We start from the raw sequence: 19,565 nt of genomic DNA, 5'->3' as shown, positions 1-19,565 counted from the left end.
TCAACACTGTTAACAATTCCAGTCTGCCATAAAGTATCTCAAACTAAAATCCACTTCCCATAAAAACCGGAGCTGACAAATTACTGAAATACCCTTTGATCTAAAAACTCAAACGGGATATCCGAGCAATCCAAGATACATTATCCAACTCCAATTGGGTCTGAAACCTAACCCCCATGTATTCGTAGCTTGATAGCACTTCATCCTTTGATCACCAATTCAAAATGAGAACAATTCAGAACAGGATGTTACACTTAATATGCTTTCAGGCATCTACAAACATATGAATTTTTCTTTTTTAATCCCTTAACCTTAAAACAGAAAAAGGTTCCCATCAAGATCACACCAATTAACTCATTAGGGGTCTTAACAAAGATACATGATGCAGAACACGCAAGAACGAAATTGAGTGGCGATATCAGAAATTCAAATCAATAGAAACCACAAATGGCAATTCTCTATGTGATTAAGAGAAAACTTATCAATCCCCACCTTAAGCTTAACCTTTACAGCAACTTCAGTGCATTGCACACCTCCAGCTTCAGTTGCATATTTGTTAATTCATAATTCCGCATCACTTGCTACAAACTAAACAATCAACTTAATGGCTAAATCCATCCGTAATTTGGTTTGTTGTCTCTTATAGATACTTACGAGAGACTTCTATTCATTTCTTGCTTGTAATCGATACAAATAGACACGTACACATCGAGATACAATAAAGTATTTCACACCTGACAGAATTCAATCCGAATAGTGGAATTTACTTCGTCGGTGACGAACATCGAGGGGCATTACATCTCAATCGATCGCCTTTGATTCCTTAAACGCCACATCGCACCTTCATTATATTCATGATCGACAATAATGAAACTTTGATCGTTGGGGGATTTCAGATTTCTTATAGATTGATGATCTATGATGATATTTAGATCGATTGGGATCTGGAAAACGACAATAAATGTGGTTTGTTGTTTATCTTCATTGTATTCATGTGAGTAGAAGCAATTTCAGAATTGAAAGCATCAAATTGGATGAAGGATTGGAGGCGATTCGACAGAGGTGCGTCGAAGGAGGACGGATCGTAGGTTTGAGTGATAGAGGAAACAGGGGAAGAGAGAGAGAGAGAGAGAGAGAGAGAGAGAGAGAGAGATGAAAATTTATTTTATCAGATATTAGATTTAAGAAATCATTTAATTATACTTTTATTCCTATAATACCCCTAACTGAATTAATTAAGATACCCCTCCTTTTTTTCTACTTATTTACAAAATCGTCACCTTGCATCTCGACTCTTCCTTTTTTTGATCTAACGCTCCACCTTTAGTTCTCGGGTTATCGAAAAAACTTTGAGTTTTCCGATGTAGTAATGTTATATCCCCTAGATCTTCGGATGTAATCTTTAAAAGAATTAGCTTTACCATTCAAAAAGGCTTAGCGGCACAGCTTGTTGCCCGTTTGTCATCTCACTATTCTTGTATGCACAGGTGCCACATTATCATGAACAACATATATCATGTCCTTGACATAACATTTAAAACTAATCAAATTCATTTTAAATGACATCATGATTCTTCCTCACCCCATAATTCGTTGTTTATATGTAGAAGTGCACATATACCTTTTTTAAATGGTTTATGTTTTTAAAATGGTTTCAATTTTTAAAACTAGTTGTTTGTTTTTTTAAGTGAAATTACGTTAAAGGTATTTTTTTCGGTTAAAAAATCATTTCGCTTTGGATTTTTGTAGAAAAAATGGTTTCAAGTTTTATAAAAACCTATTCCTAACTGACAGTTCAGTTTTAATCTAACCAGTCCTCGAAAAACCAATATGTTTTTTGTGCACCTCTAGTTACAACAAATTTTATTAATAAGCCAGGTTACATCAAAGATACAAGTCCACACATAGACATGCAAAATTTACCCTTGGCCCAAGAATGTTAGGGACCGAAATTCTTGAATTTTTTATCAATATATGAGTCGTCTTCAAGAAATCATACACAGCTGTAATGAAATTTATTTTGAGTTACAACAATGAAGGGATCATTTCGAGTGTGAATATTGCTAAAATCATCACACGTGATAGGAAATCATCTCGAGTGTGACTATTGCTAAAACCATCACATATGATACGAAATTTATTTAGAGTTACAAAAATGAAAGGATCATCTCGAGTGTGAATATGTTAAAACCATCACATGTGATATGGATGTATAGAACTTAAGTTTCCAATAAAAAGCCATGGTATTAGGAAAAAACAATTTAATGATGATATATATGCTTTCAAAAGTGTGTTAAAGTCGAGTATTTTTCTTTTTTGTTGTGATATGACAATTGCTTCATTCTAAACTAGGTGTAAAACCCGTGTAATACACGGGTTGATTAAAAAAAATCAAATATCAAAATATAAACAATAAATATTTTTTAAAATAAAATTTTGAAATAAGGAATAAAAAACATATTAATTGCTATTTATTATCACAATTATTATATTTAATACTTTACATATATACACATAAATATTATGTGACTTTAATTTTAAAAATTGAAAAATCTAGAAATTGACATGTGAATTTTATTTTATTTTAAAAATATCACAAAATGACAAGTGTCAAAACTTATGAGAGATTGACATGTGGCAAAATTGATTTTCATTTATTATAGTAGATGATAGGATATATCAAATATAATCCAAAATATTTTTATATTTTTATATGATTAAAAAACAAACATGGAACCATTGGATGATAGCAATGTTTTAAAAAGTTCGTCATGACTTTAAGGTTTGTACTTGTTGTCAAGCTCTGACAAAATACTGTTTTATTTACAAAATTGTCGTCTTAAGTCACACTTTACAAACGACATGATTCGTCACAGCTCAAAAAAACTTAAGACTTGACATTGCCGCCAAGTGACTTCTTACTTTATTTAGAACCTTTGATAATAGTAAACTTAAAAAATGTTTATCAAGTTTACAACTACTTCTCATTAGGTTGGATCTAACATGGATTAAATTCTTCCTATATTATAAGTGTTGCAAATGACTTTCATGTTCTTTCTTCCTATATTACAAATCTTGCAAATGACTTTGCCAAATATGATGATGTATGTGGTTGAAATTATGAAGTTTGTAAAACCTTGGAGAAAGGTTAATCTTTATATGTGGAGAAAGACATGTTATACAATTTTAATCTTGATACTATTGTTAGTGATTTTACATCTATAGAGGTTGAGGAGAATGATCAAGAAAAATCAACTTTATAAATATATGACGATGTAAAGGTCGTATGTGGAGAAAGACAAGATTATACACGTGTCAAAAAAAATCAAGCATCAAAAAGAATGAAACACAAAATAGCATTAATCAAAGAACTTGAAGAAACAAAACCTATTTTCACTAGCAAAACATTCAATACACATGTTCTTCTCTATACAAAACTAACGCAACATATTCATCTAAACCTACCCTAACACTTTCAACGTTTAAAACATGCTCCTTTTTTTGACAAATCTTTATCTAACAATAAAACATCACTTTTTTCACCTTATCTTTCAATGCAGGAAGGGGGCGAACACCCGCACTTTTTACCATGCACATGCTGTGTGCAGATCCATTTTCATGGTGAACCTCAGGTTCCATATAGAAACGAGCTCGATATGCAGCCAGATGAGCATAATATGCTGGTGGAACTGCAACAACAGTTTTATATTTTTGTTTAAATTTTAAATAAATATAAGTAGGATACTATGCTATTATATAAATTAAAACATAACATTTTGTGCATTTCGCCTTTTCTTTAGAGTTAAATGTACAATGTGTTAATGATAAGAAAAGACCTGAAACTGTAATGATAGTAAAAGCAAAATGTTTACCTACAGAGACGGATCGTGTGCACCTCGCATAGCTGCAACAAAAAAAAAATTAAAAAGAAAAAAAAAATCTTAGTTAATATATCGGGAAGGAGACATGAGTAATTAAGCAAGGGTCAAATTGTCTAAAGCAAGTTTCTTACGTGTAACAAAGATTATTTGTTAAAGATTGAATTTCATCAGCAGTGAAATTGTTCTCATCCCATAGAACATGATAATGAGCCGGCCTGCTAGTTCCCTATGATAAAGAAATAACAATGTACTTTAATTAATTTGTGTATCATGGAATCCTACTTTTATTAAATGAGATATAGAAATATCATACTTGGATTCCTGCATGACTGCAAAGATAGAAGTCGAACTCAACTGGATGACAAATCTTTGTGTCCACAACAGTACCTACAAATTACCAAGAATAGCAACCTACTTTTATATATATTTTTTCGAATTTTTGCAGATGATAATTATTAAAAAAAACTGAAAATGAAATAGATACCAGGTAAGATGTTGCCACTTTTGTCGGTGCTTTTTCGGTCATTGTGGTTGTTTGGAAAGAGGCGTGTGTGATGGCGTTTTTGGACAACAATGAAGGTGACTGGAGGTTGGTAATTTGGTTCAAGGGAAGCACAAGCCTAGAGAATGTTGAAAAATATGATTTTAAATTACTAGAAATTAGAGATTAATTATTTGAAGCAAATAATAGGTTTCTTAGAATTATATATAAACCAACCTTACGAATTGCATCGAGCTCATAGAGTAGGACCTGATAGAACTGCCCATCACTTACACCATCCCTGCGAATAAAAAACAAAGTGAGGATTTAATTTTTTTTTCTTTAATTGCACCACTTGAAATCATATTTTATAATATACCTGTAGAATATGATCCTCAGTGGTTTTTTCCCTGTTGCCTTCTCAAAAGATAGTAAAAGCTCCCTGTATTTTCAAATATTACCCAACTTATTAACATCCATAAAACATATTATCTTTTGACCAGTCAGCTACATTTTGTCTGACTGACATGAGTCAGGGTCCTAGTCTGATGCATGTGGAACACAGTATGTAATATGCACCTGATCATGCCTCCGTTGACTTTTCCACGTTGAGGATCTTGCCAGGTTTTATACAAGTCCTGGATAAGTTCTTGCCTGTGAGGTTGAGCACTAACTAGCCCTGCATATTTTGTAACTTCTGGCCAGTCTTGTGAGGCAACAACCTTTTTTTATTTTTCATAAAAATAGTTGTAAGAAAAATTCCCAAATTTTAACACAAGTAAAGTATAGAGTATAGACAAAGGTTATTTTTGTAATTACCGCAGCAATTGATGGGTTGCTATCCTCTCCAGACTCTGGATGAGTGACATCAGCTCCAAAAATTATAGTTGGGATATCACTAACAAGAGGGACCTTCCATCTTAAAGCATCCAATAACACAGTATTCCTTCCACCCAGCTGAGTAATAAAAAATTAAAATCAAAAAATAGAATTCAATGAGTAAATAATGCCTAGTTTTCATGAAAAATGTCTGACCTTGACATTGATTTTTAGGGAGACATTTGATAGATACTGTTTGCTGATCTTTAGAACATATTTTGTAAGACAACATTGTGAAATCAACCCGAGATCCGTTTCACATATCCGCTTCACATCACCTGAAACCCAAGCAACATTACTGTCTGTTTGGTTGGAAGGAATGGAGCGGAATGGAATGGAATTGTCCATTCTATTCCATCAAGCAAAACAAAAAGGTTTTCTTTTTAATTCCAATGGAAGGGAGATAAGCATATGAAAGCTACACACCATACAAGCTGCCATTATTGTCAGGGAGAATGGCAATAAGCAATTCCAACTCTTTTCCACCGAGTTTATTTACAGTAGCTGTATACACATGCTTTAATGCCTTTTTGACCTGATCTGGTCTTGCAGAGTAGACTGGAACCACACTGTCACTTTTAAATTCCTGAAATTTCCAACATTTTGTATATAATTTAAATATTTAATTTATGAAAGATAATATTTGAGTTGATTGTATACATACCATGCCAGATTCTTGGCACATTTGGACCAACTGATGACAAAAACTTTGAGCAGCACTATCTGGAACAGTTCTTGAGAAGTTGATACAAGCCCAGTAATTAACAACGCTTCCATTTATAACTTTCTGTGTCATGAAAATAGTATAATATTAAGTATATCATAAACAATTGAAAATGACAAGTAATTAATATAGGGCGTGGAGTGGATTACCTTATCTTTCATGTTCCATTGTCCCATTTGAGGTAAAACTTCCTTCTGTTTTCCACTGTCGTGGTACTTCAACTGATGAAAAATTAATTACAAGATTAAAGATTGTATATATATGATTTTGTGAAATGATTTTAAAGAAATAGACATACCCATGGGGCAGGAAGAACTCGAGCATCAACTGATGTAAGTTTGTCGTCAATGGTGATGCCAAATTCCTTTAGGTAAGGATCTTCCTTAAAGCAACTTTGATGCATTGTCTGAAAAAATACAAAATTTAGTGAACATGGTTTTCTACGAAATAAGTTATTATCTGACATTAGAAGGGAAGATCTCCATCATACCTGTAGGATTTCCTTTTCTTGTTCCTTAGGCCTCTGGCATGAAAATTTTAACAAAGAAGTTATCTGCTTATTGTTGAGTCCTTTTGTGCGTCTTTGTCCCTCAACGATCTTGCAAGCCTGAAGGGAAGGGTAAAATGGTCATTTAGTCTCGATTCATTCAATTCAAAAAAAAAAAAAGCTACAGACTTCGTGTATACAGAACTAATGGGAGAAATTAGAAACTGGTCATTTACAGACAAAGGGTAAAAGAGTCATTTACAGAAGAAGGGTAAAATAGACATTTTTACCTCCATGGGCATGTAATTTACTTTTTTCTGATTCCCTACTTGAAGGCAAGGCAGGTGGGGATGTTGTATTGTGAATCCATAAACTTCACGAAAATAATCAACAACTGATTTCATATTCCTTTCCTCATCAACAGGAAACCTTCAAGAAAACAGAAAAAAGAAAAATAAATATCAAAAAAAAATGAGAAAAGGTAATGAATTATGGAGAAATTAAAGCAACTCACATTAGCTCCCTTGTTGGTTGTGATGTCACCCCTGAGATGCGATATTTCCTTCTTACATTCCCTCTATGTGTAACTTCAACTTTCACACCTCTAAGAGCTTTCTTTATCTGCTCCATATTAACATAACTAGTTCATAAAAATTACTCTTTTTACCAATATAGGCAACATACTTAATTTTTTACTGTAATAGCAATCTACTTTCATTTCCTTACACATAAGAGCAATGTATATCAATTTTTTCTATCTATAATAACAATATGCAACTCATCATAGCAATTTGTTCTTTTATATATCTTTTATACATTATAGAAAATCAAAAGGAGATGATTAGAAGCTTAATTGTGATATTTACAATTATACCTTTATCCTATCAGCATCAGAAATTTGCTTTGTGTAGACTTGTTTCCCCAAAATTTGAGCTACAAACTCGATGACAGGGAGTGGTTCTATGAATGTAGTAGCCAATGTGTCTGAAATTAAAAACCCAAAAATAAGAAGTTAATAATAATAATAATAACAACAACAACAACAAAAAAAATGTAAAAATAACTCATTTAGATCAGAAAATATCATAGTACCAATATTTAGTGACAATCCCATTTGAGTTGGTTTTATACTCTGGTAGAAACCTCTCCATGACTGTAATCCACATCCTATTGACTTTGGATTTGTAATATTAGGAGAATAGAAAAATCTCCCAACTGATATGTACCTATTTAGAAATTATTTTGTATAAAAATATAGCATTAGAATCATGTTTTCAAAATTAAAAAAATGGAATTAAAGAAGAATTCAAATTTAAACATACCTTTGAGCTGTAAGTTCTTTTAAAACAAGGTCAACAATCTTGAGTGCCTCTAGAGGAGACTCAACTTGTTTTCCAGATAAAAGCTCACGTAATTGACACATACTCGCATGTGCAACAATCTCAATAGTCACTGTAAATTCCCTTTCCCTGAAATTATGCAACAAAAAACTATAAATAAACATCACAATTCCTTTATGTAAATATCAAAATGTAAAATGTTGCTTTCCCTATGTATTATAATCTTTTGACTGTGATATAATAATATAACAATTTACTAGTCACTGACTCCTATTATACATAGGAAACAACATAGAAGGAAACATGGAAAATCTTGTTTATACATGATCAATTTAAATATTATTTTACGAGAAATATTGAGAAATGAGTTCAAACATACTTTGTAATGCCAATCCAATCCAAGTCATCCATTATTGTAACTGTGAATTCTTTTGATATAAATGGAAGTTTTCCAGCTGTGTAAAGAGCTCTTCTTCCATCATAAACAGGAAGCTTCATCCCCAAATCTTTGTGTCTATGAACTTTGACCAGTTGACTCATAATAGCTTTGTTTAATTTAGTAGAGTTCACTTCTGGAATCATCTTAACCTGCTCAAATATTAGAAAAAAAAACTATGAGATAAATTTTTTAATAAAAAAAAATGACGATTTACTTTACTTACACTATATTGGGTTAAATCCTTATCAACCAGATCAGCTAGAAAATGGTTTGCTTTGACCACACACTTAGTACCCAGTTGACCAAAACCAGGTCTTCGATGAAACATGAGCTTCTTTTCAGAAGAAATCTCAGCCGTTGAATCTTGTAACATCAATGGCGTTCTTTCCAACATTTTTCCTTTCCCTTTTCTTCTTCCATTTCTTCTCTTTGAAATCATATGCTTTTCCTCCGGGTCTCTAATTTGCTTCAACTGAGGCATGATTCTTGATTCTTGATTCTATATTCTTCACCTAAAACTATTTAATGAAAAGAAAAGTATATGTGATTGTTAAAATATAGTCTGTGTTTCTAGTATAGGGTGAAGACAAAAGTGAGTAACATAAAAACAAAAAAAGAAATTCAGAAATGAGCGATTAGAAGGTGATGGAACGGCGGTTTTCACGTGTACTTTCAAGAATTTAGTGGGTTAATAAACGTTATAAGGATAGAAACCAGAATCGGAAAAGGAAAAGGAAAAAGAGATTGATTTTACATATGAAAATCTTTAGTGATAAGATGTATGTGAGTGTTTATATATATGTATATGTCTGTGTGTGTATGTGTATAGTTTCATCACAGTCGCTGTTATTCTCTGAAATTGTTTGGGCAAACACAGAAAAAGACATGCAAACATGCAGAGATGGCAAACAGGAAAAGCTGAATAAAAACATTTACTTTCATTTAAAAAGAAGGGGGTGATGAAGATTTTACCCGTATAAGACAAAAACTAGTTTGGCAAAAAAATAAATTGAAAACTTTGAAAAAGGGAGGATAAGTGTGATGGATCATGTGGGGGATATTTACCCTTTTGACCCTTTGTACTATGGTCTAATTGTTTTTTTTGACTGGGTAACAAGTTGGAACATTTTTAGTTGCTTTAGCCAAAAATAGTTAACTATATCTAGAAGGTACACTCACTATTCTAAATTTATATAAAACACAATTTACACATTCAAAATGGAGTGCTTTTAGCTTCCCAAACTTTTTTACAAATTTACTTTTAACAAAATTACTACTCTTGTAAAATCTGTGATAGCAAGTCACATGCACACATTCCGGACAACATTTATGGCTGTTTACCTCTTGATTTAATAAAATGTATAAATTAATCACTGTTTTTTTTTTAAAAGTCGAAATACTTTGTTTACTTTCTATGATGTTAACTCTAGCCATAAATTTATTGTTATCCACAAAGCAACATTTCTGGAATGATTATATGAAATTTTTTCAGCATCTCTCTATAAAAAAAATTACAAAAATTGTTTAGTATTTGCATTTGTGAAAATTGTTAAATGAAAATACTAAAATTCTATGTGTTAAAACCAAACAAAATAAACAAGATTGTTTATATCCCATTGCAGTGTGACAATTTTAGTTTTAGTACTGATGAAAGTAATGTGTATAGTAAATAAACACATAAAGCATAAATAAATCTAAAAAGACACTTTACTTTTATCATGAACTCTTTATGTGATTTCTTTTGAATAAATTAGTAAATGATGCTGGGAGTTGATCCTACAAATGCATGTTAAAAGCATGGTCAATTATATACCTTGTAACATCTTAAAACTATCAAAAAGTGTGATCACTTTACCCAACCCCAAGAAGTAAGGGTTTATAAATATATACGAAATGAAAAACTTTTGTTGAAATTAATAATGGATTACGGGTGTAAACTTTAAACAATAATGATAGAACCTAAAGGGCTACATCTGTAATTTGCCTTTATTTAATCACTTGTTCCATCACGTAATATATATTTGATTACATGACATACATTGTGGTTTGGCATTTTTTATCCTTTCTACGATTATCTTCTAAATACTTTTCATGAGATAATTAAATTTATATTGAACTAGATACCAATCTTTTATGATTTTCTTTAGGATGATGGAATAAAATTTTAAAGTAATAGAGGAACAAACTAATGGAATTGGTAAGTTAATAAAAATGAAAAAATTAAATAAGTTAGTCAAAAAAGTTGTTTATCGTGTGCAATTAAAAACCTAAATGGAATGAAATTAATCAAGCAAAACAAAAATATTATATTGTTAAAATAAACTCTAATAAAACTACATACATAAAAGTTTAAGAATTTTGTTTATAAAAGCTTAATGTAAATTACATACAGAAAATCTCAAAATACAACTATAATTAAAAAATTTAATTAAATTAAAAAAAAGACTCCAGTTCTTTTTGAAAAATAACAAAATGAATTTAATGTTTCTATAGTTTTAAACACATGATTTTTATTGAAAATTCTATAAACAAAAGCGATTTATAACTATAATATACATGATTCCATTTGATAAACAATACAAAAAACACCCATATCCCATGAAAATAAAAAGGCTAAAGGAACCTCAAGTAGTGTTTTTATGTGTGTGTGGGTTCACATCATGAGAGTGTGGTGGGGGTTATTTAAGATCGTCCACTAAAAATTAGTAAAGTAATCAAATTCACTAGAGAACATGCTATATTCCATGTCTATGTGGCAAACAAATATGTATTTTTCTTTATTTCTATGATTCTCCTTCCCATTTCAACTCAACTTTATTACTGAATACCAAACACTACATTAACATCACTTAATAAATTAATTTATGACAAAGTTTTTTTTATAACGAGGTTAAACCTAACACAAGCCAACTTTATCAACCCAAAAAAACCTTGGACCCACACAATACCAGTCAGACCACCATCAAAAGGAGACATAAAAGTTTTATTCCGTGTTCTTTTGCCATAATCGTGGTAAAAAGAAGGGATTACCTTACTTTTATTGACATGAATTGTGGATGTAACATTTAAAAACCGATTTAATAAAAGTGTATATTTGTTGAAATAAAAGAAAAATAACAACACTTAATAAGACACCATCGTTATAGTGTAGGCATGGCAGATATGCAGATCTGGACATGGGGACCCTCCCTCTATCTGTCCACTCACCCCAAAGTAGTTATACCCTTAGTCCAAATACTCCCACTACTGACCTCCTGTTTCATACCCCTCTTTTTGCAGTCATTTTATTTGTTTATATATATATATATATATATATATATATATATATATATATATATATATATATATATATATATATATATATATATATATATATATATATATATATATTAAAGTTTGAATAATTATCGTTATATAAAATATGACTACTCAATACAAACACAAAGGAATTAGAGAAGGAAAAGAATCTACTACACAATGCTTATATATCCAAATTTGTATTAGGTATTAATATCATGATCAATTACATTGTTCCAACTATATACATACATATAGTTATCATTTTGACCTTTAACTAAATTGCATCTCCAATGGTTAACCTCTACAATAACTTTTTTTAGAAGTTTACCTAATTGATCACTATCTATTAAAATGTTTTATAAAACTCTTTCATTTAATTATTGTTTTTAAACATATCTTATTTTAATAACTATGGTTTGTGTTAAACTTTACTATGGTTTATAATATACGAATGTTTGTGTTATTTAATAAAGACATATAATTTATTTAAAACTAAAATAAAATTAAGGGGGTAAAATGAACTATTATTAGAGATAGAGGGGGGTTATATGGACAATCCATTATAGTATATTGACCACTCAATATATATTGACTAGTCAATAAAAAAAATAATAATCTATCCTCTCCAAATTATTGATATAAATAAGTTATAAAAAAGCTTGCATTGGAGATGCTCTTATTGTTTTCTATGTAACATATATTTCATCACTAATGTATAATTTTTTTTAATGTTATTTTAGTTTCATTGTCAATGTAAAATTAATGACACAAAATAAATCATAAGTATATATATGTTACAGGTATATGTGTACAAACCATGATCGATGCACCCATGTATTTAACTATAGGCTAATAAGAAAGAATTGTCTTGCCAGAAAGAAATAATTATAAATCATGATAACCTATTTCAAATTCAAAACTTTTAGGTTCAAATATGAAATAGCTATTTTTAATTAATTACAACAGCTTTTAGTATCTTTTGGGATATTAAATAAGCATATGTACAAAATTACAAGTATAGTTAAGAATAATAATATAAGTTAACATAATAATTCATAATGAACCACTTAGAAAAATGCTAAATTCATATGATGATATTGATTAATAAAAAACCATAAGTTTGGTTAAACAAGTAACATTGTTGAAAATGAGAAGGAAAAAAAATTTTGTGGGATTTAAATATAAGTTTGGTGGCATATAATGAGAGACAACTGTTGGAATAATAGCATATAAATTCGAAAGGCAGAAAATGAATATGCATATGATGCATTGACTACCAAAAGGACGAAAAAGACATTGCATTGCAAATGCGTTTTGCCATTATCAATATCAAAGGCAAAGTGAAGCGCTACAGGTGCTGCTTTGCTCAGAAACAAGGCCCCCACCCCTATTACAACAAATATAAAATATACCTATAACTCCTTTTAAAATAAAATTCTATTTACACTTTTGTTTTTTTTCTTTTTGCCTTCAAAATTTAATATGTACTATTATGATTAAAAATAAATCATAATTAATTGTTGGATAATAACCAGATGTTATTATTATTATATTATTTCAATTACTTCTCAAAGTAAAAACTAACTAACATTAAAGTGACAACTAACTTTTGTCTTTTTTAAGTTTATGGATAAGATGTTATTACATTATAACAAATCATATTCTAATAACTTGCAAGCTATCTCACTTAATTTCAAAGAGTTCAAATCAATCTAAATTAAATAAGGTTTTCTTTTACATCAAAGCAATTAGGTTGATCAAACGTCATGTATGATGTTTCTCATTCTTTTTCATATCTTGTGCAAAAAAATATTCACTAAAGAGGCTAATATATTATATTATTTTTCAAATACTTCTAAAAATGAACTAATCTTGATGATTTTATTTGAGTCACGGTTAATTAAGAATATATAGCTTGTTATAAATCGTCTTTTAAAACTAAAGGTCAAATGGACCAAGTTTTATTAAATGAATTGTTTTTAAATCGTTTAACATTTATGTGAAAAGATAAATAGCATTAAATGAATTATATTGTGCTGGGTGAAACTTGAATTTACCTCTTTCGTTTAAAATTACCAGGCACATATTTCATAAATTCGTGTTAAAATAGTACAGCTTTATTCAAAGATATTAGGTCCCAATCTGTTTCACCTTCTAAATGAATAAAAATTTGATAATCTAAAACTTTAATTGATTCACTTTTTGTTTTTTCCTTTTTTAAGAAAAAAAAATAAAGTATATTTTGTGTTTTAACTAGAGAGTGGGAATGGAACCTTAAACTTTTAAATCCAAAGGCCAATGCATCAAAGCAGTTCACTTTGACTCAAAAATGGTACTTTTGCTTTGAGGATGATGACAAAATTGTAGGAATAGTGAAACTGTGAAAGTGTGAAAGTGCAAAGGTTTGTTCAAGTACAATCAAAAGATAAAACATGATATCAATGATTTTATGTAATAATATTGATACATTTTCAAATATTTATATCCCATAAATTTGAAATTTATTCTAATTAAGTTGGTTAGAATATTCCGTTTCCATCCAAATAAATGATAAAAAATAATAATAATAATATATCATTGACTAAATAAATGCCAATAAAATGATAAAATGGTAATTAATTTTTTCCATGCCAATAAGGAAATAACATTAATAATTCCTAATTTCAAATTATAAACTTATATAAAGAAAAAATCACAGAAATTTCCAAATATGATTTTATGTAATAATATTGATAAATTTTCAAATATTTACGTCCCATAAATTTGAAATTTATTCTAATTTAGTTGGTTAGAATATTTTGTTTCCATCCAAATAAATGCTAAAAAAAATGATAAAATATAATCAACTGCATAAATGCTAATAAAATGATAAAAAGTTAATTAATGTTTTTCGTGCTAATAAGGAAATAACATTAATAATTCCTAATTTCAATTTATAAACTTACGTAAGGAGAAAAGCACAAAAATAACTAAAAAAGAGGAATGATTTTAACAACATTACTACTTTTTTTTTATAGCTGACCATAATGATATAATAGACCAGAAAGAAAACCTTTAAAATTCATTTATTTTGAATTTTATATCATAGTGAAATTGTTCAAAGCATTGTAAATCTGTTCATATCATTGTGTATTTTATAAACCATTTTTTGTAACAAAAAATAATTTCGCAATAATCTCATTGCAACAATTTGTGTATAAAAAGTAATTTTATTAAAAGTTAAAACCCTTGTTTTACTTTTGGTCGTTTTGTGATTTTTTCTCAAGAAAAGTTTTACGTTTTTCGTAAAATATTAATAGAGAAAAACATTTTGTTGTTTTTCGTAGGAACTACTCAAACACAAAATTTAGGCTTTGCCTAAGATAACCTAAGAAGTAGTTTTTCCAAAATCTAGCAAATGATTTCATTCTTTAAATAGTAGTGCATTAACTACTTGTACGTAGTAGTTGGAAAGAGTGGGGCAAGCAACACCATAAATGGGTGAACCAAGATCTTTCTTCTCTCCTTTGGCGTTTGTAATAAATACCTCATACATGCATCGAATACTTGTACGCAACATTATAAAATGATACTTCTAGTCGTAGACTATGTTATAAAATTTATATAGTTTTTTAAATCGTAAATGTTGGTTTTCACAAGAACAAATATAACGTATAAAAAAATATTTACATGGGTCAGATTCATCATTAACGGGCAGCTGGAAGATATGGGCATCTCTTTTTTTAGCTTAATTACAATTTTATAATGTATAGAAATAAAAAATATGTACGGAAAAAGCCTTATTCTGTTTAATCCACGTAAAAAGTCAAAAAAAAAGAAACACACACACACACACTAGTATATTATATTTTTTATTGTACTAATGAATAATTATATTAAACACTTTGTTTATATTTACATCTACTTATATTTTTTATGTTACTGACTCTAGATTTTATCATTTATTTTTTAGTAAACTTTAAGAAAAATGTGTTTATGATTTTTTTGTTACAGTTCACAAACGAACCTTTTTTTTTCCTATTATTAGTTATATTTATCGAAGGATTTATTCCGATTCCAGTGTTTCTAATCTCCTATAAGTATGTTTTAAACAACTTAAATTTAAATTTATTTTTTCATCATGTTCATTGATTTATCATTTATTATATGAAATAAAATCACTCCAAAATAAAGTCAAATATAGGTCTGCACACAGCATGCTCCCCTTCCACCATCATTCATCATCACATGGATAATCAAGCAAAGCAGGTAAACAGAGTAAAAAATATATTATATATATATTAAATACAATAACTACTTTCAGTCTTAGCTATCTTTATCTTAAATATATATATAAACTAATTAAATCTGCTATCAGTTAATATAATAATTTACAAGTAGATATGTATATCCAAACAGTATAATATCAGGTAATCAAACAAGATTTGAAATAATATATTTAACAGAAGATAAAATTTAGAATTATCATTTAAACCAAGATATGACAGCCATAAAAGAGAGAGAGAGTTGAATTAATGATGACTACAGAAAGTGATTTCTTAAATCTACTAAAATAATCAAATTATTTATTTTTATAATATTTATTATGTGTTATCTTCATCATCATGATGTAGATAAAATAGGGGTATAGGCTTAAGAGTAAATGCGAGAATAGGAAGAGGAAAGAATATGGAGAGCTTTCAGTAAATTTTGCATCGGTAAAACGCTAGTTGACTCCGATCATCGCAAAAATAAATAAAACAAACAAAAAAACAAATTTTCTGAAATTTCCGGCAATCGCAATGATGAGATCTACCGATCTACGAGTCATTTTTTTATTGTAAAAATACAAGAACTATTTTATATAGTTTTTGTAATGATGAAAAACTGCAAACAAAATTTATTGAAATCATGAAAAGAACAATTGTTGCTTTGTAAGATAAGGCAAGTACATGGACAAGAAGGGAAGATATTAATTACCTTACGATTTTATCGTGTCCTTTAATCTGCACGCGGTTGATGTAACCCAAAAGATCGGCTAAAGTTTCTACTGCACACAACGTCCAACGTTTTGATTTTTGATTGCTTGTAACGTATACGTATATTACATCCTATATCTATAGGTTTACTGTGTGTGTTTGTGTGTGAAATTTGAAGATGGAAAAGATTTACGTACTTGAAGTTAGGTTACTAGTGGATCGGATTTCAGAGATGAATGCGAGGTGATTATGACGATGATGAAAGCACTGGATTTGATCGATTTGAGACGAGACATCGTTAGTTTTAACAGAGATGAATGTGTTGATGCATTGAATCTGTAGAGAAGTTGAATCGGAATGAGTACCTGATGGATGAAGATGACGACGATCAATGTGTGTATTTTTTGCAGAAACTTAGAAGAAAGCAAAAGAGAATGTATGTGTATTTAAGTGCGATTTGTTTGAAGGAAGAGAAGAAATGGAACGAAGCACGAGGAAAAGCTTCAATGTGTTTGCTTCCATGGCGGAAATCGATATATATGTAATGTAATCTACACAAATATAGTATTAATTTTATAGAAGAATGATCGAATAAATTTAGAGACTCGAGAATATGTTCTCGCACGAGCATGTGTTGTTTAGCGATTTTGATTAATCAAAAGGACAAAAAGCTACTTTAATGTAAAACAGAGACGGATTATTTTAAACAAACAAAAATAGATCAAAAAAGTTGATTTTGTTTTTGCTTTAAACTTAAAGCATGCTGTTTGTTGTCTTCCCCAGGAAAAAAATTATAAACTTCTTCCTTCATCTTTCTATATCACCTTCTCTCATAGCATCAAACAAAGCTTAATTTCATCTCAATTAAAAAACACATATAAGAAATTGTTGTAGTCAGAATACAACCGACCTATGCACTTTATGCATAAATATATAATCATTCATCAATCGAGTCGATTCTGATTTCAAAATTCAAATTTAACATCATTTTTGCATGAACTCGTGGAATAACAGAAACATCGATATAAAAAAGTACATCAGATTCAAATTCCATTTCTTCTTATGCTCCAATTTTAACTGATTTAAATCCACATTTAAACTTGGAAACGGAGTTCAAGTTGTATGAAAAGCAATTAAAAGCATAGAAGAGGCTGATTAGTTTAATTAAAAAGTGTGAAAGATTCCTTACAGAGATCGAGTTTCGACTTTTCTCCTTTTTCCTTGTGCAAGTTGTTTCTGCTTTCTTTTGATCTTCGACTTTCTCGTTTAGATGATCATCGATTGTGCGATTTTTTGGTGTGTGCGAGTGAAACTGAAAACTGTTCAGGAGTTGTATTGTATAATGGAATGGAGAAGGATGAGTGAGTGTATGTGTGTGTGCTGCAGAGATAAAGTAGGGGCTTTGGAAATGGGGCTGGTGAGTGTGAAGGCACGTCTTTTGACTGCCCTTTATGGAGCAATGGTCGTAGTCCAAATTTGTGTCACGATATATGATTATATCCGAACTTTATAAAACAAAACAAGTCTTTTTTTTGTTCATTTATGTTCCTTTTTAGATGTAATATTCGTTTTGTTACACTACACTTGCTTGAAAATATAGGTTAATTATGTATGGGGTTGAAGAGACTAATGTTAATGTTAACGGAAAATTATAAATTTTTGTTGTGTCTAAAATGGTGAGACACACCATCATTATTAATCTCTAATCAAAGGGTTTGAGTATTTAACGTGAGAGCATTACATCTAAAAATGGATTGAGTTATTTGTACATGGTAGTACTTATGTGAGGCACCTAATAATTGTTTTTTTTAACCTCTAAATTTAATTTACTCCTAAGTTAACACTTAATTTCACTTATGTCATAGACTAAAATAAAAATGAGACTAATGTTACTAATTTCACATATGTCCACGATAGAACTAGAAGTGAGACTAATGTTAATGCTAATGGAAAATTATAAATTTTTGTCGTGTCTAAAATGGTGAGACACGCCCTCATTAAGGGGTTTGAGTATGTGATGTGAGGGTATTACTTTCAAAATGGATTTTGTTCACGGTAGACGGTAGTATTCATTGTATTTTGAGAGAAGTTGCAATATTTTACCTATTGAGTTTATCTTTTATCTTTTTTAAAATGAATATTCTCGTTTAAACCAGGTTCTCTCGAAGATTGTCCACCATTTAGTGAAGATATGAAAATATATTGTCTTACTTTGTAAACAACGGTGAGTTACCTCTTTATGGCCACCCTCTTATTGAAACCTCCACATATTGAATGTTGGCCTCTTTACAAAGTGGAGCTTACAAAATTTTACCAAGTGAGCCAATAGGTGGGGTTAGTGAGATTAATATGAGATCTTATAGATATATTTATGTCACTTACAAAGATCTTTGTGATGTTTGTGACGTTCTTGAGATGTTATACAAATTGTTGATTCTATATATTTTCTAACTCATGTAATCTGTAAGGTCTTTCAGTTGAACATATTATTGTAAACATGTGAATTTTGTGAGATTTATAGATATGAAGAAGATGATAGTTCTTTGGAGTATAAATAGAGAGGACCTCCAAGATAGTTAAATTAATTGTTTTCTTTTATCTTTGGAATGGATTGAGTCTCTATCGTAAAACGTTCTTGAATTAAATGTTTTTAAAAAATATATTATTTAAAATATGTCCTACAAGAGATATTTCAGTTATATTGTGTCTATAATGTTTTGGAAATAAGTAAGATAATAGCAATTATACATAATATATTGTAATCTTTCCTACCGACAAAGGTAAGACAAGCGCTCATTATCGATTTTTCATATATACAAAAGGCATCAATACTCTCCTTATCATCGTAGTAAAAGATATTCGTAAAAATCTATAATCTCCTTACACATGCCTAATACATTATCAATACTTTTAGTCATGTTATGTGTAACAAACACAACCTAGAATGACGAGTTTTATAATCTTTTATTATATGTTTTGTATGTGATGAGTATGAAACTTTGGCACACCCCCGCTATGGTAGTTTAAAATGTCTTTCCAAATCAGTTGATTTAAATTCAACATGTTTTAAGTTCAA

The 19,565-nt window shown here is 29.7% G+C and overlaps 1 protein-coding gene across 1 annotated transcript; it reads right to left on the bottom strand.

The window, feature by feature from the left end:
- Positions 1-3,372: 3,372 nt before the first annotated feature.
- On the bottom strand, positions 3,373-17,928 carry LOC145065459 (protein argonaute PNH1-like). Its single transcript, XM_079012442.1, has 25 exons — positions 17,679-17,928; positions 16,687-16,854; positions 16,491-16,560; positions 8,455-8,749; positions 8,172-8,380; positions 7,775-7,921; positions 7,545-7,678; positions 7,327-7,436; positions 6,967-7,073; positions 6,743-6,881; positions 6,456-6,572; positions 6,264-6,371; positions 6,115-6,186; positions 5,906-6,028; positions 5,668-5,827; positions 5,398-5,519; positions 5,182-5,319; positions 4,942-5,084; positions 4,742-4,804; positions 4,600-4,663; positions 4,366-4,501; positions 4,195-4,268; positions 4,013-4,107; positions 3,873-3,904; positions 3,373-3,689 (listed from the first exon to the last, which is right to left on the bottom strand). Exons 4-25 carry the CDS (start codon positions 8,710-8,712, stop codon positions 3,517-3,519), a joined length of 2,724 nt encoding a protein of 907 aa, XP_078868568.1. The 5' UTR covers positions 8,713-8,749; positions 16,491-16,560; positions 16,687-16,854; positions 17,679-17,928; the 3' UTR covers positions 3,373-3,516.
- Positions 17,929-19,565: the final 1,637 nt, after the last annotated feature.

This window comes from Lactuca serriola, chromosome 8 (genome assembly GCF_051521515.1).
Source record: "Lactuca serriola cultivar US96UC23 chromosome 8, Lser_US96UC23_V15, whole genome shotgun sequence".
In the NCBI taxonomy this organism is placed as follows: domain Eukaryota; kingdom Viridiplantae; phylum Streptophyta; class Magnoliopsida; order Asterales; family Asteraceae; genus Lactuca; species Lactuca serriola.
This window is presented reverse-complemented; position numbering and strand designations above follow the sequence as displayed.

What these genes read in the sequence shown, in the direction of transcription:
- LOC145065459 (XM_079012442.1), bottom strand. Translation starts at nt 8,712, where the DNA reads ATGCCTCAGTTGAAGCAAATTAGAGACCCGGAGGAAAAGCATATGATT. An exon ending in CAATAATGGCAGCTTGTATG is followed by an intron (nt 5,520 to 5,667) that starts GTGTGTAGCTTT and finishes CTTGGGTTTCAG; the next exon opens with GTGATGTGAAGCGGATATGT. An exon ending in CACACGATCCGTCTCTGTAG is followed by an intron (nt 3,690 to 3,872) that starts GTAAACATTTTG and finishes CTGTTGTTGCAG; the next exon opens with TTCCACCAGCATATTATGCT.